Source organism: Moschus berezovskii, chromosome 9, assembly GCF_049115385.1.
Source record: "Moschus berezovskii isolate FMDL1 chromosome 9, NW_MosBer_1.0, whole genome shotgun sequence".
In the NCBI taxonomy this organism is placed as follows: domain Eukaryota; kingdom Metazoa; phylum Chordata; class Mammalia; order Artiodactyla; family Moschidae; genus Moschus; species Moschus berezovskii.
In genome coordinates this window covers 45,860,637-45,884,047 of record NC_142468.1, presented here as the reverse complement: position 1 = coordinate 45,884,047, position 23,411 = coordinate 45,860,637, and the positions used below count along the sequence as shown (strand labels likewise).

Genomic DNA, 23,411 nt, shown 5'->3' with positions numbered 1-23,411 from the left:
CAGCCTCCCTCCTTGCCTTGCTGACTGTAGTAGGAGAGCCAGGTTTTTAAAGACAGGCTGTGTAGCTCAGGTTCCCTCATCCTGAGCCTTATACCTGACCTCCGGCAGTATCTGGGCTCCTCCACGTGACTGACACACCACAGCCTTCATCTCAGCACACCCCAAATTGGGCTTGCCATTCCACCACCCTGCCCCTACCTCCTGGCCCACACTCCCCTAGGCAACCATCTTACATAAACTTACAGTCAGCCTCACTCTCCCTCTCAAGCCTCTGGTTTCAGTTAATAGCAAGAGTCCCCAGGGCAGGAAAGTCCAGAGTTACCTTTTTTCCAAACTCACGCTTCCTCCGTTTGCCTCCTGTGTCCATCCCGTTTATTTCGTTCCCACACCCCTGCCCTGCACGAAGCCTTCATCATCATTTGTGTCACTCTACAACACAGCCCTCTACCTGCTGCCTTTCCTTCCTGACTTCTAAAGCAGGGCCTCATAGAGCTCCTCCTCCTGCCTCTCAGGCTTGCAGTGGCCCATGTTTCCCAGAGAAGGGCACTCAGCCTTTGACATGGTACTCATGAGTCCCCATTACTTGGATGGAGCCATCAGCATGGACCCTCTGGTAGGACAGGGATGATATTTGTCTGGTTGCCTCTGCATCCATATCTAGGACCCAGCACAGTGGCTGTCACATAGTACATGTTCAGTAAATACATATTTTGATAACAAACAGCCCCCATCTATTTTTCTCACCTCACTAACTACCAGTTTTCTCCATATATCTTATATTCTAGCAACTCCAGACAAATTATCTTTTTCTGAATGTTTCAGACACTGCTAGGCCTCCATGTCTTCACCTGTCCCTTAATCTGAAATGCCTTTTCCAGCCTTTACTGTCTTCAGAAATCCTACTTTTCTGTCAAGCCTTCCTGATATGTCAGTTCTTCCCAAGCAGAATGATAGTTCAGTAAGATCTCTCTTACAGATCTTTTAATAGTTATTTTATTTTTCTTCTTATCCCACTTGACCATTTCTAAGTCTGTTTTACAAGGTTGTAAACCCTGCAGGTAAGAACTTTCTCCTCACCTCCAGGCCATCAGATTAGAGTTGACAAACTTTTTCTATAAGGGTCAAATATTTGGGCTTTTGAGGGTCTTGCGGTTTCTCTCACAACTATTAAACTCTACCTTTGTAGCGCGAAATCAGCCATGGGCTGTATGTAAATAATAAGTGCGGCTATATTCCAACAAAATGTGACAATAGCAGGTGGGAGGGTGCAGCTGTGGCCCCAGGTGATCTGGAGGCGCCAGTGTGATCTCCCACATGCATCACTAGATGAATGAGCAAGTGCAGTGCCAAAGCACAGTTGTGTTGTCACAGCCTCTGTGGGTACGTGAGCGACCGTGGGGTGATTGGCCTGAATGTGAAGAGTGAGAAAGTTCCCCTGTGGTGTCTCGTTCCTGGAACAGATCCATGTTCGGATCAGAGTGGAAAGGAGAGGTAGTAACACTGGTCTTGACTAGAAGTTAGAGTAAACCATTCCAACGTTTAATGCATAATTTGCAGAATTTTGGGATATACCTCGGTTAAGAAGTATTGTACAAGCTGGTTGCTCTGGGGTGGAAGTCAGTGCCCCATTGGTAACAGGTTTACTCTACATTCTTTTTAACCAAGGAAAGCTGTTACCGCCACTGCCTTAAAAGAAGCATGGGCAGCCATTGTCATTCAGAAGTACTGTCGAGCGTATCTCGTCCGCAACTTGTACCAGCTGATTCGCGTGGCCACCATCACTATCCAGGCCTACACCCGAGGATTCCTGGCAAGGAGGAGTTATCAAAAGGTGTGACTTTCTGGGATATGAATGTCTGTTCATAAGTGTCTGCTGCAGCTGCTGCTAAGTCACTTCAGTCATGTCCGACTCTGTGTGACCCCATAGACGGAAGCCCACCAGGCTCCCCCTTCCCTGGGATTCTCCAGGCAAGAACACTGGAGTGGGTTGCCATTTCCTTCTCCAATGTGTGAAAGTAAAAAGTGAAAGTGAAGTCGCTCAGTTGTGTCTGACCCTTAGCGACCCCACGGACTGCAGCCTACCAGGCTCCTCCATCCATGGGATTTTCTAGGCAAGAGTACTGGAGTGGCTTGCCATTGCCTTCTCCGCTGCTGCAGCTAGGATTTGGTTATTGTTTCCAAAGTCTAGGTAGGAGAAAATATCTGCAAGTGATGCTACCAACAAAGGATTAATTTCCAAAATATACAAATAGCTTATACTACTAAACACAACCCAGTCAAGAAATGGGCAGAAGACCTAAATAGACATTTCTCCAAGGACATGCAGATGGCCAAGAAGCACGTGACAAGATTCTCAGCATCACTAATTATTTAGAGAAATGCAAATCAGAACTACAGTGAGGTAGCACCTCACACCAGTCAGATTGGCCATCATCAAAAAATCTACAAATAATAAATGCTGGAAAGGTTATGGAAAAAAAGGAATACTCCTACATTTTTGGTGGGAATGTAAATTGGTGCAGCCACTATGCAGAACATATGGAGGTTGCTTAAAAAGCTAAAAATAAAGTTACCATATGATCCTGCAATCGCGCTGCTGGGCATATATCTAGAACAAATTCTAATTCGAAAAGATCCACCTACCCCTGTGTTCATAGCAGTGCTGTTTACAGTAGCCAGGACCTAGAAACAACCTAAATGTCTGTTCACAGATGAACGGATAAACAAGATGTGGTACATATATACAATGGAATGTTATTCAGCCATTAAAAAAGTATGAAGTAATGTCATTTGCTGGGAAGAATTGGGGGCGGGAGGAAAAGGGGATGACAGAGAATGAGATGGCTGGATGGCATCACCGACTCGATGGGGGTGAGTTTGAGTGAACTCTGGGAGTTGGTGATGGACAGGGAGGCCTGGCGTGCTGTGATTCATGGGGTCGCAAAGAGTTGGACACAACTGAGCGACTGAACTGAACTGAACTGAATGTCATTTGCAGCAACATGGATGGGGCTTGAAATTATCATAGTAAGTGAAGTAAATCAGAGGAAGACAAATATCATATGCCATCAGTTATATGTAGAATCTTTTAAGATGATACAAATGAACTTATTTACAGAACAGAAATAGACTCACAGACATAGAAAGCAAACATAGGATTAGTTACCAAGAGGATAGTGGGAGGGGAGTAGAAAAATTAAGACTTTGGGATTAATATTTATACACTACTATATATAAAACAGATAAACTACAAAGACTATACAGAGTATACACAGGAAACTATACCTTGTAATAACCTATAGTGAAAAAATCTGAAAAACAATATATATACAGGTATAGCTGAATCACTTTGTTGTACATTTGAAACTAATACAACATTGTAAGTAAACTAGAGTTCAATTTTCAAAAATCTGAAAAAAAAATAGGTAAACAGAATTGTGTGGGCTGATTACAAAAAATTGGTATTTCACCCTGTAGGAGTATTCTAGTAGTTACATCTCTCAACACTGAAAGAGCTGATAAGAAAAAACAGTGGAGACCCATTTTGCATTTCACAAAATCTTCTTTTAAAGATGCTGAAGGAACACAAGGCTGTGATCCTTCAGAAATATGCCCGGGCGTGGCTGGCCAGACGCAGATTTCAGAATATCCGACGATTCGTGCTCAACATTCAGCTCACTTACAGAGTTCAGCATTTGCAGAAAAAGCTAGAAGACCAGGTAAGTGTTCATAATGCATCCTTCATATTTACCCTTTCTAACAGATTTATTTTAGTTCCAAACCAGTTCCTTAACTCTGCTGTAGATGAAATAAAGTTATTTTAAGGCAAGACAAGAAAAATTGAACATAAAAGCTTCTCTGCCATTTGAGCCACAGTGTTATCCCCTTTAGTGGACAATGTGCATCTGCACTGTGCAACAACTGGATCCCCTCAGAAGACACAGAAATGTCTATTTAACACCCCTCCCCACCCCCCACAAAAGAAAGCAGTTTCCTTCAGGTACCAACTAGCAAGGTAGCTCCTTAAGAGATAAGAGTCTGCTCAAATCCTGTAAGGGGTTACAGTGATTCACTACTTGCCTTGTTGGACTGTGTATGATATCAATATTTTACTTTGATGTATAGCCCTTTGTCTCAAAAGCTTATATACCTGTATTTTGACCTCTAACAGGTGGAACAGTCACCAGTTTTCTGAAAAACTGTCTCCTGGGTTATAATCCTCAGGTTGACTCAAAATACTTTATTTCTTTTTTAGATTATTGATTGATTAATTTTTTGTCAACACTGTTAAGATTTATGCCCATGTTAGGAGGTTCAGTTTATATGGACTACCTGAGCTAGGAAGCAGAAGTACACTGTAAAGGGCTGATACACATAATTGTGTAGGTTGCACACTGCACAAGGGCACCTGCCCCAGAAAGGAGGTGGAGCTGAAATCCAGTGTGACTTTACTTGCCAGCCCATGTGTCTTGGTGTAAAGTTGTACTGCCTTGAGGCATGAGTGTCTTTTTCTAATTTGCACAACGATGCTACCTTCATACCAAGCCATGCTCCCTCAGAGCTGCATTGGCCCAGAGGAGTTGCCATTTTTTACTTCCCCAAAGGTCCATGTGGTCTGACTACAGCCCTGCCTAGTTTGGGAAGATTCCCCATTCCGTTCCTACTGATAGGAAAAAAAAAAAACGCAAACTCCATACACTCTCAGTCAGTGTGGGAAGGCTGTCCAGGAATGTGTCCAGATCTATAAAACTCACTTCTGCATCTGTCTCAAGTAATAATCAGATTCTCCTCCAATAACCTTTAAACGTAGTGCTAAGCTATATCATAGGAGTCCTTGGTGAATGGGTGAATGTGCAAACCAGAAACTTGAGGTTTTGATACAGTTCCCCCTCCCTGTGTTGTCGTGCAGCAGTCCTGCATATTATGTCGCTGGTACAATGGCAACCTACTCCAGTACTCTTGCCTGGAAAATCCCATGGGTGGAGGAGCCTGGTAGGCTGCAGTCCATGGGGTCGCTAAGAGTCAGACACGACTGAGCGACTTCACTTTCACTTTTCACTTTCATGCAATGGAGAAGGAAATGGCAACCCACTCCAGTGTTCTTGCCAGGAGAATCCCAGGGATGAGGAGCCTGATGGGCTGCCGTCTATGGGGTCACACAGAGTCGGACACGACTGAAGTGACTTCACAGCAGCAGCATGGAACAGCCCTGACCAGCTGGGAGAAGGGCCTGTGGGAGACCCCACACTGCCTGAGCTCCATTCCAGGTATTCATGTACTAGGGCTGCCATGATAAGCCAGCACAGGCAGGGCGGCTTAAACAACAGATATTTATTTTCTCACGGTGCAGGAAGCTGAAAGTCTAAGATCAAGGTGTTGGCATCTTTGGTCTCTTCCAAGGTGTCTTTCCTTGGCTTACACATGACCTTCTTCCCCATGTCTCCCCTCCCCTCCCTTCACATCATCTCCCCTCCCCTCACATCTGTCCTAATCTCTTATAAAGACACCAGTCATACTGAATCAGCGTCCACCCATATGACCTCGTTTTACCTTAGTTACGTCTTTTAAGACCAGATCTCCAAATACAGTGACATTCTGAGGTACTGGGGACTAGGACTTCAACATGTGAATTTGGGGAGGTGAAGAGGACCCAGTTAAACTCACAGAACTAGGGTTGTCCTGGAGCTCCAGGGTTTGGACCAAAAGATCCACCAACTCAGGAAAGCATTTTCCTGACCATCTCTGCCTCCCTGTTCTCACCGGGTGAAGATGCTTACGGGCCATTGTGATGATAACCGTAGTCAGTGTGAAAAAAAACCTCCCACTTAGATGAGAAGCTAATGGAACAGCTTCTTTATTTTGGATAAACCCCTGAGTATCTGATGTTTCTTTCCTCCAGAACAAAGAGAACCACGGGCTGGTGGAGAAGCTGACCAGCCTGGCTGCCCTTCGGGCTGGTGACATGGAAAAGATTCAGAAACTGGAATCTGAACTGGACAGAGCGGCTGCCCACAGGCAGAATTATGAGGAGAAGGGGATGAGATACAAGGCTTCCGTGGAAGAGGTCTGTGCTGGAAATAACTGTGCACGTAGCTTGTGAATCTTTCTGTGGAAGAGATCACCGTGCAGCAGTTCCTACAGAGATGAATTCTGCAGAGAAATCAGATTTTTCTGTTGGCTTCCATTACCAGAGAAAGGCTGCATTTTAGAGGAGGGAGATCTGAGGCCTAGAGTCTGGGGGGAAAAGGGGTAGGGAGAAGAGGAGACTCGTGCTTCAAGAAGCACATGGTAAGGTTTTCACTGCCTTCCACTTGTGTAAAGTGATGGAAGCCCTGAGAAAGGGCCCCAGTCAATGTGTCCCTCTCATCCTGCATGGCCTTGATCTCCTGTCACTTGTCCACCTGACATGCACCCTGGAAGCATCATCCCCAGAGCAGCAGTGCAAAGCGTGGGCAGGTTTGCATCTCCGTGTCATAGTAAAAAGATCAGTAGATGTAAAAACCAGATGTCCCAGGTTTAGATCTTCTTTGTCTGGGAAACTTGGACAAGTCACTTACCGTCTCTGAATTTTAGTTTCCTCATATGGAAAATGGGAATAACAAAAAGGGACTGACAGAATTACTGTGGGGATAAAATTGTCAGATGAAATAGTTTAGCCAAGTGACTCATATAGCCCTGCAAAAGCGTGAACTGATATTTTGAAGCCCATTATTTATTACCATCCATTCTGCACCTTCTGAAGTCCCACAGCACCCAGAGTGGTGACAGCTTAGAGTCCTAGGGCATCCCTCTGTCCTTCCCATGACCAGGTGCCCGGCTACACCAACACAGGCGGGCATCTCCCACACTGCCAGTCACCAGCCATCGGTACCCAGGGTCCCCCAGCTGCCAGCCCAGCAGACACTACTGGAGAACTTCTGTTGTGATCATATATCCTTCCTGAGTCATAAGACTCTCGAAGTGTGAATCCACTTTGTATCATAAGTTTCCTACATTAAATGTATTAATGTATTAATACACTGGCTATTTTTAGCCAATAAAAAGAGGAGTTGCCTTCACTTTGGGAAGACCTTGGATTTGGTTCTTTCTCCTTGATTTCAGCCATTGTTGGATGAGGCTGGGAACTAGTGTCTATTGAAGTCACATGGAGCCCTTGCATGTGGAGCTAAACACAGCATCTCGCAGTGGGCTGCTGCCGGCTGTTACCTATGGATGGGCGCCGAGACTGAAAAATAACTAATTTAAAAATATGCAGGCAATGGTGACGAAACTCAAAGCAAGGTTTTCAAAAAACCATTTTTTCCCTTCCCTTTGCTAGAAACTGGCAAAGCTTCAGAAGCATAATTCAGAATTGGAAATACAAAAAGAACAAGTACAGCTGAAGCTTCAAGAGAAGACTGAAGAGTTAAAAGGTAAAGCCCAAGGTGGCCCGATGCACATTCACTGGTTCTCAAGCCTAGTCCTTCAGGAAGTGGGCCCTGGGCGGGAATCGAGTTTCAGGCTGAACCAGAAGGCTCTGGTGAAATAAGAAAGCTTTCACTCCACAGAGAATAACTGTATTTAAATTGTGGCAACTGTACCCTGCAGGTTCACCTGGTTTGTTTCCAACTTTTATCAGAGCACAGTAGTCCCTGTGTGTGCCTCAGAATCTCCTGGGCCATTTGCAAAGTACAGATGGGTGGGCTGTAAGCCTGGAGGTGTTATATCAGAAGATGGGGAGGGGGTGATGACTGTGGGTGGTGGTAGCAGGGATTGTTCAGAATCTCATTTTTTAAAAATTTTATAGTCATCCTCGTGCATTGTCAGGACAATGCTGGGATAATGTTTGTGGCTTGCCAAGGATTTGCACTCAAAGTTTAACTCTGGTCAAGTTACCCAGTCTAAGTGGTACCCAGTCCTGGCCCTGAACAAAGACGCCCCCTTAGCACTGAGCCACGTCAGCCCTGGGCTGTCAGGTGCAGACCCTTGGGACCAGCAGTGTCAGTTTCCTTTGGCGTGTGGAGTAGCCATCCACAGCCTAGCTCTATCCATCTGTACTTGTCCAATTCAGATTCTAATTGCAGAATTCTAATTTATAAAAGATAACAATTACACTCTCAAGTCCCATTAATAATAAATACCACCTGATTGTTCTTACATTCTTACTTTCTTAAATGTGGCATGAAACAATCAAGGCATTGCTTTGCACACCTATTTCAAAGAGCATTCATTCTCTTTTCACAGAAAAAATGGATAACCTCACCAAGCAGCTCTTTGATGATGTGCAAAAAGAAGAACAACAAAGAGTGTATGAAATCTCGTTTGCTTTAAATCCACTGCTTCCTTCTCTGTCTGCTATTTTCTAATTTCTTCTCAGCTTGCAGGTTGCAGATCACAGACACAGGAGAGCACAGTGCAGATATTTTTAGGAAGTGAGAGACAGCTTTGTGAGAGCTACGTCCCCAAGGGTGCACATTTCAGACACTACACAGGTTCTGGAGTTATGGGCACAGTGGACCACTGGGAATAGCTTGCTTTCTCTTTATTACCAAGACAGTGAGAAGTTCAGAGACTGCCACCTCTTTCAGCTTTCAAGTTCAAGGATGAAAATTATTGCCTCTTAAATAAACCGTCCTTCCTTGTCCCCTACCCTCACATTGTATCTGTAAACTTGACTCTTGTCCCAGACAGTAAGGCACGTAACTCACCTCACAAAAGTTTAGGCAGGTCCAGTAGCTCATATAACTCAATATAAAAAAAAGCAATCCAATCAAAAAAAAAAAAAAAGGAAGATCTGAATAGACATTTCTCCAAATAAGACATACAGATGGCCAAGAGGCACATGAAAAGATGCTCAATATCACTAATTATTAGAGAGATGCAAATCAAATCAAAACTATAATGAGGTTTCACCTCACACCAGTCAGAATGGCCATCATCAAAAAATCTACAAACGATAAATGCTAGAGAGGGTGTGGAGAAAAGGGAATCCTCTACACTGTTGGTGGGAATAAAAATTAGTGTAGCCATTATGGAAGACAGTATGGAGGTTCCTTAAAAAACTAAAATTAGAGCTACCATATGATCCAGAAATCCCATTCCTGGGCATATATCTAGAGAAAACCATCATTCAAAATGTTATATGCCCCCCAGTGTTCATAGCAGCACTGCTTACAACAGCCAGAATATGGAAGCAAACTAAATGTTCATCGACAGAGGAGTGGACAAAGAAGATGTACATACATATTAATACAATGGAATATTATTACTCAGTCAAAAATAAAAACAAAATAATGTCATTTGCAGTGACATGGATGGGCCTAAAGATTGTCATACTGAGTGGAGTCAGACAAAGACAAATAGCATATGATAATGCTTTCATGAGCAATCTAAAAGAATGATGCAAGTGACCTTATTTATGAAACAGAAATAGAGTCACAGATTTAGAAAACAAATTTACGGTTACCAAGGGGGAAAGGGATAAATCAGGAGATTGGGATTGACATATACTCGCTACTGTATCTAAAATAGGTAACTAATAAGGACCTAGTGTATGACAGAATGATCTCTGTTCGTTTCCAAGGCAAACCATTCAATATTACAGTAATCCAGGCCTACGCCCCAACCAGTAATGCGGAAGAAGCCGAAGTTGAACGGTTCTATGAAGACCCACAAGACCTTTTAGAACTAACACCCAAAAAAGATGTCCTTTTCATTATAGGGGACTGGAATGCAAAGGTAGGAAGTCAAGAAACACCTGGAGTAACAGGCAAATTTGGTCTTGGAGCACGAAATGAAGCAGGGCAAAGGCTAATAGAGTTTTGTCAAGAGAACGCACTGGTCATAGCAAACACCCTCTTCCAACAACACAAGAGAAGACGCTACACATGGACATCACCAGATGGTCAACACCGAAATCAGATTGATTATATTCTTTGCAGCCACAGATGGAGAAGCTGTATACACTTAGCAAAAACAAGACCAGGAGCTGACTGTGGCTCAGATCATGAACTCCTTATTGCCAAATTCAGACTTAAATTGAAGAAAGTAGGGAAAACCACTAGACCATTCAGATATGACCTCAATCAAATCCCTTATGATTATATAGTGGAAGTGAGAAATAGATTTAAGGGACTAGATCTGATAGATAGAGTGCCAGATGAACTCTGGACGGAGGTTCGTGACATTGTACAGGAGACAGGGACCAAGACCATCCCCATGGAAAAGAAATGCAAAAAAGCAAAATGGCTGTCTGAGGAGGCCTTACAAATAGCTGTGAATAGAAGAGAAGCAAAAAGCAAAGGAGAAAGGGAAAGATATAAGCATCTGAATGCAGAGTTTCAAAGAATAGCAAGGAGAGATAAGAAAGCCTTCCTCAGCAATCAATGCAAAGAAATAGAGGAAAACAACAGAATAGGAAAAACAAGAGATCTCTTCAAGAAGATTAGAGATTCCAAGGGAACATTTCATGCAAAGATGGGCTCGATAAAGGACAGAAATGCTATGGACCTAACAGAAGCAGAAGATATTAAGAAGAGGTGGCAAGAATACACCGAAGAACTGTACAAAAAAGATCTTCACGACCAAGATAGTCACGATAACATGATCACTGACCTAGAGCCAGACATCTTGGAATGTGAAGTCAAGTGGGCCTTAGAAAGCATCACTACTAACAAAGCTAGTGGAGGTGATGGAATTCCAGTTGAGCTATTTCAAATCTTGAAAGATGATGCTGTGAAAGTGCTGCACTCAATATGCCAGCAAATTTCGAAAACTCAGCAGTGGCCAAAGGACTGGAAAAGGTCAGTCTTCATTCCAATCCCAAAGAGAGGCAATGCCAAAGAATGCTCAAACTACCACACAATTGCACTCATCTCACATGCTAGTAAAGTCATGCTCAAAATTCTCCAAGCCAGGCTTCAGCAATACGTGAACCATGAACTCCCAGATGTTCAAGCAGGTTTTAGAAAAGGCAGAGGCACCAGAGATCAAATTGCCAACATCCGCTGGACCATGGAGAAAGCAAGAGAGTTCCAGAAAAACATCTATTTCTGCTTCATTGACTATGCCAAAGCCTTTGACTGTGTGGGTCACAATAAACTGTGGAACATTCTGAAAGAGATGGGAATCCCAGACCACCTGACCTGCCTCTTGAGAAACCTGTATGCAGGTCAGGAAGCAACAGTCAGAACTGTACATGGAACAACAGACTGGTTCCAAATAGGAAAAGGAGTACGTCAAGGCTGTATATTGTCACCTTGCTTATTTAACTTATATGCAGAGTACATCATGAGGAACGCTGGGCTGGAAGAAGCACATGCTGGAATCAAGATTGCTAGGAGAAATATCAATAACCTCAGATATGTAGATGACACTACCCTTATGGCAGAAAGTGAAGAAGAACTCAAAAGCCTCTTGATGAAAGTGAAAGAGGAGAGTGAAAAGGTTGGCTTGAAGCTCAACATTCAGAAAACAAAGATCATGGCATCTGGTCCCATCACTTCATGGGAAATAGATGGAAAAACAGTGGAAACAGTGTCAGACTTTATTTTTTGGGGCTCCAAAATCACTGCGGATGCTGATTGCAGTCATGAAATTAAAAGACACTTACTCCTTGGAAGGAAAGTTATGACCAACCTAGATAGCATATTAAAAAGCAGAGACATTACTTTGCCAACCAAGGTCCGTCTAGTTAAGGCAATGGTTTTTCCCATGGTCATGTATGGATGTGAGAGTTGGACTGTGAAGAAAGCTGATTGCCGAAGAATTGATGCTTTTGAACTGTGGTGCTGGAGAAAACTCTTGAGAGTCCCTTGGACTGCAAGGAGATCCAACCAGTCTGTTCTAAAGGAGATCAATCCTGGGTGTTCATTGGAAGGACTGATGCTAAAGCTGAAACTGCAATACTTTGGCCACCTCATGCAACGAGTTGACTCACTGGAAAAGACTCTGATGCTGGGAAAGGTTGGGGGTGGGAGGAGAAGGGGACGACAGAGGATGAGATGGCTGGATGGCATCACCAACTCTGTGGACATGAGTTTGAGTGAACTGTGGGAGTTGGTGATGGACAGGGAGGCCTGGCGTGCTGTGATTCACGGGGTCGCGGAGAGTCGGACACGACTGAGCAACTGAACTGAACTGTATGGCGCAGGGAACTCAGTGCTCTTGTAATGATCTATATGGGAGTAGAATTTGAAAAAGAGTAGATATGTGTAACTGGTGCACTTTGTTGTACAGCAGAAACTAACAGAACATTGTAAATCAACTATACTCCCATACAAATTAGTTTAAAAGACAGGTCCCCATAACCTTGAATTGTACCAGCCCCATATTTCCTGTCTCAACAAACACTTTGCTAAGATCTAAAGGCTCCAGTCTGTGCCCCTCTCTCTTAAGGAGTAAATTCACAGGTCTTTAGATCTCCAGATAGGGCTGCATGGCAGAGTGTTGGGAAGAGATGGAACATTCTTGGCATCTCTGTTGGAGGCTAGAAGGCACAGTGCTGCCTTGGAGGCAGCATATACAACTTACTTGTGAAGTTAGTTAGCAGAAGAGCCTGGGTCTGGATGAGGGGGCCAGGATGCCAAGCAGTCAGGGGAGAGAGTGTCACTGAAGAACTCCGAGAGTTAATGTATACCTAAAGTGTTTCATGATCCTACATCAGTTTTTTTTCTTTTGATGTATGTCTGTGCATATGTGAAAGTGGCTCAGTCCTGTCCGACTCTGCAATGCTTTGGACTGTAGCCTGCCAGGCTCCTCTATTCAAGGAATTTTCTAGGCAAGAATACTGGAGTGGGTAGCCATTCCCTTCTCCAGGGTCTCTTGCCAACCCAGGGATCAAATCCAGGTCTTCTACGTTGCAGGCGGATTCTTTACTATATGAGCCACCAGGGAAGTCCTTTTGATGTGTAGTTGAATTAAAATACTATATTAGCTTCAGGTGTACGACATAGTGGTTCAAAATTTTTATACGTTATGCTCCATTTGTAGTTATTATAAAATGTTAGCTGTATTCCCTGTGTTATGCAATATATCCTAGTAGCTTATTTACGCTGCTGCTGCTGCTGCTAAGTCGCTTCAGTCGTGTCCGACTCTGTGCAACCCCATAGACGGAAGCCCACCAGGCTCCCCCGTCCCTGGGATTCTCCAGGCAAGAACACTGGAGTGGGTTGCCATTTCCTTCTCCAGTGCATGAAAGAGAAAAGTGAAAGTGAAGGCGCTCAGTTGTGTCCGACTCTTCGCAACCCCATGGACTGCAGCCTACCAGGCTCCTCCATCCATGGGATTTTCCAGGCAAGAGTACTAGAGTGGGGTGCCATTGCCTTCTCCAAGCTTATTTATATCATACATGATAGTCTGTACCTTTTAATCTCCTTCCCCTTTCTTGTTTCTCCACCTTCCCTCTCCCCACTGGTAGCCATTAGTTTGTTTTTTTATGAGTCTGTTTGCTTTGTTATATTCATTTGTGTTTTTTTTAATATTCTGCCTATAAAACACAGTGTCTTTTTCTGTCTGACTTATTTCACTAAGCATAAGATCCCTCAGTTTCATCCATGTTGTTGCAAATGGAAATTTTTCTTTTTTATGCCTGAGTAGGCAATGGCAAGCTACTCCAGTACTCTTGCCTGGAAAATCCCATGGATGGAGGAGCCTGGTGGGCTGCAGTCCATGGGGTTGCTAGGGGTCGGACACAACTGAGAGACTTCACTTTCACTTTTCACTTTCACACATTGGAGAAGGAAATGGCACCCCACTCCAGTGTTCTTGCCTGGAGAATCTCAGGGACAGGGGAGCCTGGTGGGCTTCCATCTATGGGGTCACACAGAGTCGGACACGACTGAAGTGACTTAGCAGCAGCAGCAGCAGTAGCACTCCATTGTATATATGTGCCATATCTTCTTTATCTATTCATCTGTTGATGGACCCATAGGTGGCTTCCGTATCTTGACTATTGTAAATAGTGCTACTATGAACATTGGGGTGCATGTATTCTCTTAAAATAGTGTTTTCTTTTTCTTTGCATATATACCTAGGAGTGGAATTGCTGGATCATATTTATATCAATTTGGGGTTGCACAGAGTCGGACACGACTGAAGCAACTTAGCAGCACCAGCAGTTAACTTTTTACCTTGAAAAGTCTGTTTTTCCATTAATTCTTAACTTTAGAAGACAGGAGCTCAGCTCTTGGCATCTCCTGATCATCTGAGGCCACTTAAGAGCGATCATTTCAAGCAGGGGCTAAAGAGCCAGCCTGAGCTCTTTACAGTCCTCTTCAGCACTCACCCACAGCTCAGTCTGGTCCCTGGTCAGCTGACTGGGAAGGACTTGTCCCACCACAACCCTCTAGAGGCTCAAGGGTCCCACAGTCAGTGGACATACTCCTGGCCAGCTTAGGCTACAAGTCTTAAGATTCTCTTTACATCAGATTTCTGGTTGCAATTTGCTTCTTCAAATGTATTTTCCTGGACTCTTAGGAGCACTGTAGTTTTTATTTTTTAATCTGAAAACAAAGTTTAAATGTTTGTTAATATCTATGAGAAGAAAAGAAACAAAATCCTATTGGGAATATGACTCTCTTCCTCAGGATTTTCCCCATTGTACTATAAAAGCAAGTCATCAAATGGACTGAGTTGACAGCCCAGCAGGTGGGAAGATGATTTAATAAACTCACAGAGCTCCTTGGACAGCTTCAATTCTGACTGGGCCCCTGTGGGCTGTGTGGGGCTGGTCTAGGTTCTGTATCTGTCTGGGGTTATTTTCTTGGGCACTTACCCTGTATTTAATTGCACAGTCTTCTTATAAGGAATTGGTTTTCTGTGGCCTTTGGGGTACCTGGATCTGCTGCAGTTTATTCTAAAATGTTTGACAAGCTGGACCCTTTTCCTTATTAAATGGCCATATTAACTTGTTTAGGACTAAGTCAAGCTGTTCCAGGATCCTTGATTCTAGGCAGGAGACAGGACTTCGCAGAATGTGCCAAGGTTTTTGCTGAGTGAAGTGGTCCCTTTAGGGGACCACGTGGAACCAGGGTGGCTTGGGGGCTACAGTGCCCCAGCAACCATTGAATCTTTAAGTTCAGCCTCCCTCTCCTGTGTTCCCTGTGTGTGATCACTGTAGAGCCACACTTCTCTGATTCTGAAGGTATAAGAAGCTGCCTTAACCTAAGGGGACATAAAGACAGTCTTCTAAAAATAAGGCCACCGTCCTCACAATAGGTCTTCACTTGGCTCTTCCTTTCTGAGTCTCCTCTTATTTCCAAAACGATGTGTAGTTCTAATTAAGGGTAAAGACCTTAGAAATGGTTCAAATTTTTCTTTTGATGCTTAGACTTCTTGAAAAAAGTTTTGAACTGAAAACACAAGACTATGAGAAGCAGATCCGGTCTTTGAAAGAAGAAATTAAAGCTGTCAGGGATGAGAAGAAACAACTGCAGCGTCAGCTGGAGGAAGAGCAGGTCACCTCTGATGGCCTGAAAGGGGAAGTGGCCCGGCTGAGCAAGCAGGCAAAGGTAGGACTCCTCGCTCTTCCACGAGCTCTTGGCTGATTTGTCTGACCTGCACAAGAGAGAGCAGCTTCACGTCCCCTCAGGGTCAGCTAAAAGCATCCAAACTTGTTTTTCCCTCCATTCTTCAATGCAAACCATTTTAGTGAGATTGGAAAACTTTTAAGCTTCCACTAGATACGTGAAACACCTGTTAGTAGAATAATTGTTATGATTACACAAATATCCTCTGTAATCATCATGGAATAGCCATGCATAGTTTAGAAGATGTCGTGGACTCATACCTGAATTTCTTAGTAGAACTGCCCATATTCTCTGGGCTCTGATTTCCTATTGTTTAAAGTAGTAGATTGGACTGTGGAATCCAGAAAGACCACATATACCTGTGAGCCCTTCATCCTTAGCAGCCACGTAGGACTCATGTCAATCTGGGAGTCACATCATCTGGCTGCAGTTTGTATCTCACGAGATTATGTGGCTGCCCTTGGGGTGATGCACCAATATTTGCCACTCACTTCCTCTCTGGTAGCTAAAACTATGATCTAAATTTGTCAGTGTGGTATATTAAGGAGATTAGTCTGATTTTCAAAGAAAATAAACCCATTATCATCATTTATACATGTTATAATAAGCCTATAGGTAAATACCTATACCTAAATAAGGGCGTCCCTAGTGGCTCAGTGGTAAAGAATCTGCCTGCCAATGCAAGAGATGCGGGTTCAATCACTGGGTCTGGAAGATCCCTTTGAGAAGCAACCCACTCTAGTTTCTTGCCTGGAAAATCCCATGGACAGAGGAGCCTGGTGGACTACAGTCCATGGGTTGCAAAGAGTTGGACACAACTGAGCAACTAAACAACAATAGATAAGTACAGATATGACTTGGAACATTTACTGAAACAATACAGAGTGGAGCTTGAGGGTGGGTAGTCCTAGGTCCTGGCAGCTCACCATGTGACCCTGAACAATCCATGTAACCCTTTTGCATCTTCAGTTTTCTAGTCATTCTACACACTTCATAGGCATGTTACAAGGATGAGGTCATACACTTTTATCCATGCTTCCCCGAACTCCCCTCACTTTCTCTGGATATTTTCTCAGTTAGCCTAAGTGTTTAAAGGTTATACAGCTTTTGTTTCCACAGTGGGTTAAAAAGGAGATCAAGTTGGCATGTTTTGATCATTTTACATATATGACCTCACCCTTGTAACATGCCTATGAAGTGAGTAGGACTATCCATCCTCAAGCTCCACTCTCTGTATTGTTTCAGTAAATGTTTTAATCAATAACAAAAAGGGCACATCTCATTTTTATATTAGCCAAACCTAATCTTAATTGATAAGTCTTCTTAAGAATTACCATCAATTTAGGGAGATCATATATATAAACGTCTGGTCTTATATCAGTTCCAGCTCATCTCTGAAAATTGTACCTGAAAATTGAGTCATATTAAACTAAAAATACTTTATGTTTTCTGTTAAATGCTTGAATTTTAAAGCACATCCCTCCCCAAACTGAATATTCAGCTCTGTTTATAAGTACATTTTAAGGAAAAGTTTAATGATACAAAGAAATAGCAATCACTTTTAAAGATGTTGTGAGAGCCAGTTGGACATGACTGAGCTCAATGACTAGACAATGCAAAATTAAAAAAAAAAATTTTAATGGCCACACAAAAATTCACCAGTATTGATAAATATTTTTTTAAATACACACTGATATGACAACTGTCACAAAAACAGAAAAAAATGTATCCACGAGGGGTTATTCATCTCTGTACAGCTCCCACATCTACACAAGTACAAACCTGAGCTCACAGGTGAATACAAGCAGAATGCAGCCTCCTCGCCACAAGCAGCCTCTTCCCCCTCCTGGACTCGGGTCATGCCCTCACTGCCAACTCCCACAGACCCAGGGCGTACACTGGCCCTGCCACTGGGTCCCATCTAAACCTACCTGGAGCCCAACCCTAAATAGGTGACGACTTTGCCTACTTCTTTGCGTGCAAGATTTCATCATACAGTGAGAGAGAACTTGGCCCTTGTGCCTGGACTTCTCTCAGCTCCCTCACCTCCCCCTCCCCACCCCAAGTAGTAAGGACTTACTTTTTACCTTTGTATAATAGGGTGGCTAACTCTATTGATACAACCAAGTACATGTGAGAATAACAGTAGCTTAGATAGTTAAACCGTACTTTATGGCCAGACTTGATGAGTAGTGATGGTTTAGCAAGATTTTAACTGAGAAACTGCAGTGAGGACAACTCGCATAGATAAACATACAGTAATAGTGTCCCTTTGTCTGCTGTAAATTGTGACAGCTGTTTTTTCTTCACATGGTTCTGTCATTGCTGGGATTCAGACGATCTCTGAGTTTGAAAAGGAGATAGAGTTACTTCAGACACAGAAGATAGATGTGGAAAAACACGTGCAGTCCCAGAAAAGGGAAATGAGAGGTAATGAAAATATGAGTCACTGTGTCCATGGCATGCAGGCTGACATCATAGGTGTCACCACTCAGGCAGTGTGTCCTTTGGTCTGAGGATGGTTGGTTGGGTGTATGGAAGGTTGAATAGTTGGTTGGCTTCATGGTTGGTTGGTTGGATAGCTGGTAAGTTAGCTGATGAGATGGTTAGCTGGAGAGTCTGTAGGGCTAGAGAACTGGGCCCTAAAAAAGGAAATGGGAAAATAGAAATTATGCAAAAATGTAATTTATTCCAGTTCTGCCTTTTCCCCTCAGAAAAGATGTCAGAGATCACCAGACAACTTCTTGAGAGCTATGACATTGAAGATGTAAGAAACAGGTAATCATTTTTGCATTAACAAGTATTTAGAAACATGTAACACATGAGAGAAATGATTTTCTCACCCTCATGTTTCAGGCTCTCTCTGGAAGATTTGGAACATTTAAATGAGGATGGAGAACTTTGGTTTGCTTACGAAGGACTAAAGAAAGCAACACGGTGAGAAGTTTCCCTCAGGATTTTTCATGATTTTTCAGAGACGAAATACTATTGCAAAGTCAAAAATTTACCTTTCATGGATTTGATAGACAAAGTAAATTCCTTACAGAATGGTCTAATAATCCCTGGGATGATTTCTTCGAGGACTGAGCAATTAGTTTAATAATGAAGAACAATCTCTTTATGGGATAACTGGCCAAGTAGTAAAACACATAACCTATACAATGAAAACTGATTATAGCAAACAAGTTAGCCAGTGTTGCTAAAGATATATTGTTGTTATTGTTTAGTCACAAGACATATCTGACCCTTTGTGACCCTGTGGACTACAGCATGCCAGGCTTTCCTGTCCTTCACTGTCTCCCAGAATTTGCTCAAACTCATGTCCATTGAGTTGGTGATGCCATCCAACCATTTCAACCTATGTCACCCTCTTCTCCTCCTGCCCTCAATCTTTCCCAGCATCAGGGTCTTTTCCAGTGAGTTGGCTCTTCACATCAGGTGGCCAAAGTATTGGAGCTGTAGCTCAGCATCCGTCCTTCCAATGAATATCCAGGGTTGATTTCCTTTAGGATTGACTGGTTTGATCTCCTTGAAGTCCAAGGGACTCTCAGTACCACAAGAGTCTTCTCAGCACCACAATTCAAAAGCATCAATTCTTCAGCACTAAGCCTTCTGCAGTGCAGGAGACCCAGGTTCAATTCCTGGGTTGGAAAGATCACCTGGAGAAGGAAAGGGCCACCCACTCCAGTATTCTTGCCTGGAGAAGCCCATGGTCAGAGAAGCCTGGCAGGCTACAGTCCATGGGGTCAGTAGAATACAACATAACTTAGTGACTTCACCACCAGCCTTCTTTATGGTCCAACTCTCACTTTCACTTTCCTAGATATATAGATGTATTTAAATTTAAGATGTTTGCTTTCTTAAAAATTAATAAGCTATTTTTACAGCAGTTTTAGGTTCACAAAAAGTACAGAGATTCCTCATATACCTCCTACCCCTACACACACACAGCCTTCATCAACATGTGTCACCAGAGGGTACATCTGTTAGAACCGATGAACCTATACTGACACACAATTATCACCCAAAGTCAATAGTTTACACTAAGGTTTATTCTTGATGTAGTACATACTATGGATTTTGAAAAATGTATAGTGACATGTGTCTTTATCATTGTTGTATCAAACAGCGTATTCTTAATTATTAGAATAGAAACATAATTTTAATAATGTCTAAAAATTTTTTATCACCTACTACATGTTAACACCACATAACATCACATAGCTGGAGTTTGTAATTATACGTTAGCTAATTCCATAGCCTGTAACCTTTTGTACACAGGTAAACTTTGGGAAATGGCAACCCACTCCAGTGTTCTTGCCCAATCCCAGGGATGGGGGAGCCTGGTGGGCCTCTGTCTATAGGGTCACACAGAGTCGGACACGACTGAAGTGACTTAGCAGTAGCAAACTTTATGTGCTTAGCACCTGGCTCTGATTGTGGGTTTTCATAACTGCTGAGAGTCATCATCAGGATAAAGACCATGTGGTTAACTTCTTGACCATTCCTCTGACAGCGTTTTAGAGAACCATTTCCAGTCCCAGAAGGATTGCTATGAAAAGGAGATTGAAGCTCTGAACTTCAAAGTGGTGCATCTAAGTCAGGAAATCAACCACCTGCAGAAATTATTTAGAGAAGAGAATGACATCAATGAAAGTATCCGTCATGAAGTTACCAGGCTAACATCGGAAAACATGGTATGATCTCAGCGTTTATTCTAGAGATGTTATGCTTTAGTGAAGTAAAGTTCAGTGTCTAAGCTGGAAAACAAATTACAATTTTCCAGGCGTGAAATAACTGGTTCAGAAGATAAAACTATAAAATTACACCAGCCTGGAAGCATTTTGAAAGTGTTTACCATAGGATGAGTCCAAGTTCTGTGATTTGTGTGTGCTTTTAAATTTTGTAAGTTAAATCTAGCCCTAACCCCTTGGAAAGTCACAAAAAGCATAAAGATAAAAAGGTACCTCTTGAGAGAGGCTTGCATGCAGAAGGTCAGTTACCCTATTCTAGCTCTTCATCTCACTGTTTCAACAACTTCCTTCTTCCATGATGCCTGCTCTTCTCCACTGCGTTTATCTGATTCTTCCTTCTCACTTTTATCTACTGGTATGCAGAAATGCCTTAGGAACCTAATTATCAAAAACATGCCTTTCTTAACCCCATACCCCCTGCAGCCACCGCCCATTTCTCTGGGGGACTTGGCCATACTCCTCCATGCCATCTGGCTGTGATATCTCCACTCATCTCCTGTCTGTGGCCCATCCCATGCTGCGGTGTGTCCCTCCCTCTAACTGAATCTGCCTGCGCAGAACTGAACACAAAGCGTTCCTTTTCACCCTCGTCTAACCTCTCTGCAGCATTTGGTGATGTTTTTAATCACTTCCTCTTCCTCTTTATTGTTCTCTTGGCTTCCAGGATACCATGCCTTCCTGGGTTTCTAATCCCACCTCACTGGTTGCTCCTTCTCAACTTCTTTACTGGCTTTTCCTCCTCTGCCTAGCCTGGGAGTATTAGGAAATCTCAGGGATGTGCCAGCAGGTGAGGAGAAATGACCCTGGGCACAGCAGATGTGTTAGTTAAGGACCTGCACATTTTTATTTACTCCTTGGCTGAAACTTTAATGAGGAATTTGCAGTGAGATCTGATTGCACAATCAAACAAGTAGTTTTCATCTTCACTTCAGAGGCACAGGTGTTTCATAAACATGTACAATTAAAAAAAAAAACAAAACTCTCCTTACCTGACTATGCTCAGCTGGTAAAGAATATGCCTCCAATGTGGGAGACCTGGGTTCAATCTGGGTTGGGAAGATTCTCTGGAGAAGGGAAAGGCTACCCACTCTAGTATTCTGGCCTGGAGAATTCCATGGACTGTATAGTGCATGGGATCACAAAGAGTCAGACACGACTGAGCGACTTTCACTTTCACCTGACTACAAGTGGAAATGGTGGACATTTAAACAAGCATACAGCTAGACAAGGACAGAGGATTATGAAACATATCGGATCATTCCAGATCTCTGATAAGAAAGCAGTGCATGGCCTGGAACTCACAGGGCACAGTAGGACCCCTTTGAGATGATCTCCTATTTCTAGGTGAGGAGATGATGTCTCTGAACCAAAGAGACTGGTTGTCATTCCTCCCATCATCCCTCCCTCAGCTCAGCAGAGAATTTCCATAAGTCCTCCCAGATGGTACCCCTCCAGGAGCCCTCGGGGATGTGGAGGGTGGAGCTGGGTGAGAACCACACACTCTGAGCTTGCTGGTATTTCTTGTGACAGTATAGGTCTTGAGGTAAAAAACATGATTTCATCCAGTGTGATTCCTTGGCTAGCTGTCTTACACAACTATGCTAGATGTATGTTCCATGGGGTTAAAGATCTAGCCATATGTTCCATGGGTAAAAGATCTAGACAGTTTAGTTTGCTTATGAGCAGCTCTGGGATTTTAAATTTCATCCATCAAAGTGTTTCATATTCTAATATTTCCATTTCTTCTCTGAAGATGATCCCAGACTTTAAACAACAAATTTCAGAACTGGAAAAACAGAAGCAAGATCTTGAAATCCGCCTGAATGAACAAACTGAAACCATGAAAGGTAACTGGAAACCTCATGAACCTGCTTTTAGCAAATGGTTTCCTGTTGGGGGAAGAGGTGGTTAGGGAGTCGGGGATGGACATGTACACACCACTGTATTTAAAATGGGTAAACAACAAGGACCTACTGTGCAGCACATGGAACTCTGCTCAGTGTTATGTGGCATCCTGGATGGGAGGGGAGTTTGGGGGAGAATGGATACATGTATATGTATGGCTGTCCCTTTGCTGTCCACCTGAAACTGTCACAACGTTGTTAACTGGCTTTACTCCAACATAAAATAAAGTTTTTTTAAAAAAAGAAAATGGTTTCCTGTATCCAGGAAATGACCAAAAGGTCGTTGTCAAGCTGATTCTCCATGGACTTAGCTGACATAAATGTGAAAGTGGGATGTGTGGACAGTACAGTAAGATTCATGGACATTGAAGGCAGCAGCTGCCTCCAAGCAAGCCCTGTGGACTTTTGCCAACTAAGATCTTGGGCTCCAGTGTTGCTTGATATTCCTATTTTTAAAGAAAAAATGGAAATCCAGGTTTTTATGTGAAATATCACGATTTTAAATTAATGGCTTAAGAAGTTTTTAAACATTGTTCAGACCAAATGAAACCTAATCTCTAGCTGGGTGCGTTTTAGAACCCCTGATAACTGAAAATATGAAATATGATCAAACCCAAGTCAGAATGTAGTGCTATGCCCCCCCCCAAAGGACTGATAACTCTTCTCATCTTAGGAAAACTAGAAGAATTGTCAAATCAGTTGAATCACAGTCAAGAAGAAGAAGGAACACAGAGAAAGTAAGTGTCAACCTGTATGTACCTCAAGCCCACACTCATGTAATGCTTTGCTTTTCTGAAACTCTGGGAGATACCAAAGGTTATTAAGCCACAAAAGAAAGATATTCTTAAAGTATATGATTTGTTAGCCTTCAAGTGTAAAAATAAATACTTGTGTACACACACACACCCTCCTCTGGGATAATGTACAAGAAATGAAACAAACAAAACATTGGTTGTCTGCAGGAAGGGTAACTGGGTGGCTGGTGCCCGGAAGATGGAAGAGACTTGCTTTTCACTGTGTACCCTTTTATGCCCTTAGAACATTATGCCATATGCATAAATTATATCTTTAAAAAACTGATAAAATAATATCATATGAGAGAGAACAGTGTTTCTCTCAGCAGGCCACTTAGGGTGAGGCTTAAAATCCATTTTGATAGAGAATCTTCATTTGATAACTGCCCCCCCCCCAATTACATCCTGACCAACAGAGCACCTGGTGGAACCTTGTGAGAAAAATGTTTTGTG

The 23,411-nt window shown here is 42.9% G+C and overlaps 1 protein-coding gene across 1 annotated transcript in view; it reads left to right on the top strand.

Annotated features, from left to right (window-relative positions):
- Positions 1 to 23,411, top strand: part of MYO5C (myosin VC) — a 131,681-nt gene that overhangs the window by 66,626 nt on the left and 41,644 nt on the right. Inside the window, exons 20-31 of the mRNA XM_088839615.1 lie at positions 1,666 to 1,831; positions 3,573 to 3,719; positions 5,900 to 6,064; positions 7,319 to 7,412; positions 8,224 to 8,287; positions 15,308 to 15,488; positions 17,843 to 17,936; positions 18,221 to 18,284; positions 18,363 to 18,443; positions 20,023 to 20,203; positions 22,014 to 22,107; positions 22,838 to 22,901. Of these exons, the coding sequence (XP_088695741.1) occupies positions 1,666 to 1,831; positions 3,573 to 3,719; positions 5,900 to 6,064; positions 7,319 to 7,412; positions 8,224 to 8,287; positions 15,308 to 15,488; positions 17,843 to 17,936; positions 18,221 to 18,284; positions 18,363 to 18,443; positions 20,023 to 20,203; positions 22,014 to 22,107; positions 22,838 to 22,901 (1,395 nt within the window). The remainder of the gene's footprint in view (positions 1 to 1,665; positions 1,832 to 3,572; positions 3,720 to 5,899; positions 6,065 to 7,318; positions 7,413 to 8,223; positions 8,288 to 15,307; positions 15,489 to 17,842; positions 17,937 to 18,220; positions 18,285 to 18,362; positions 18,444 to 20,022; positions 20,204 to 22,013; positions 22,108 to 22,837; positions 22,902 to 23,411) is intronic.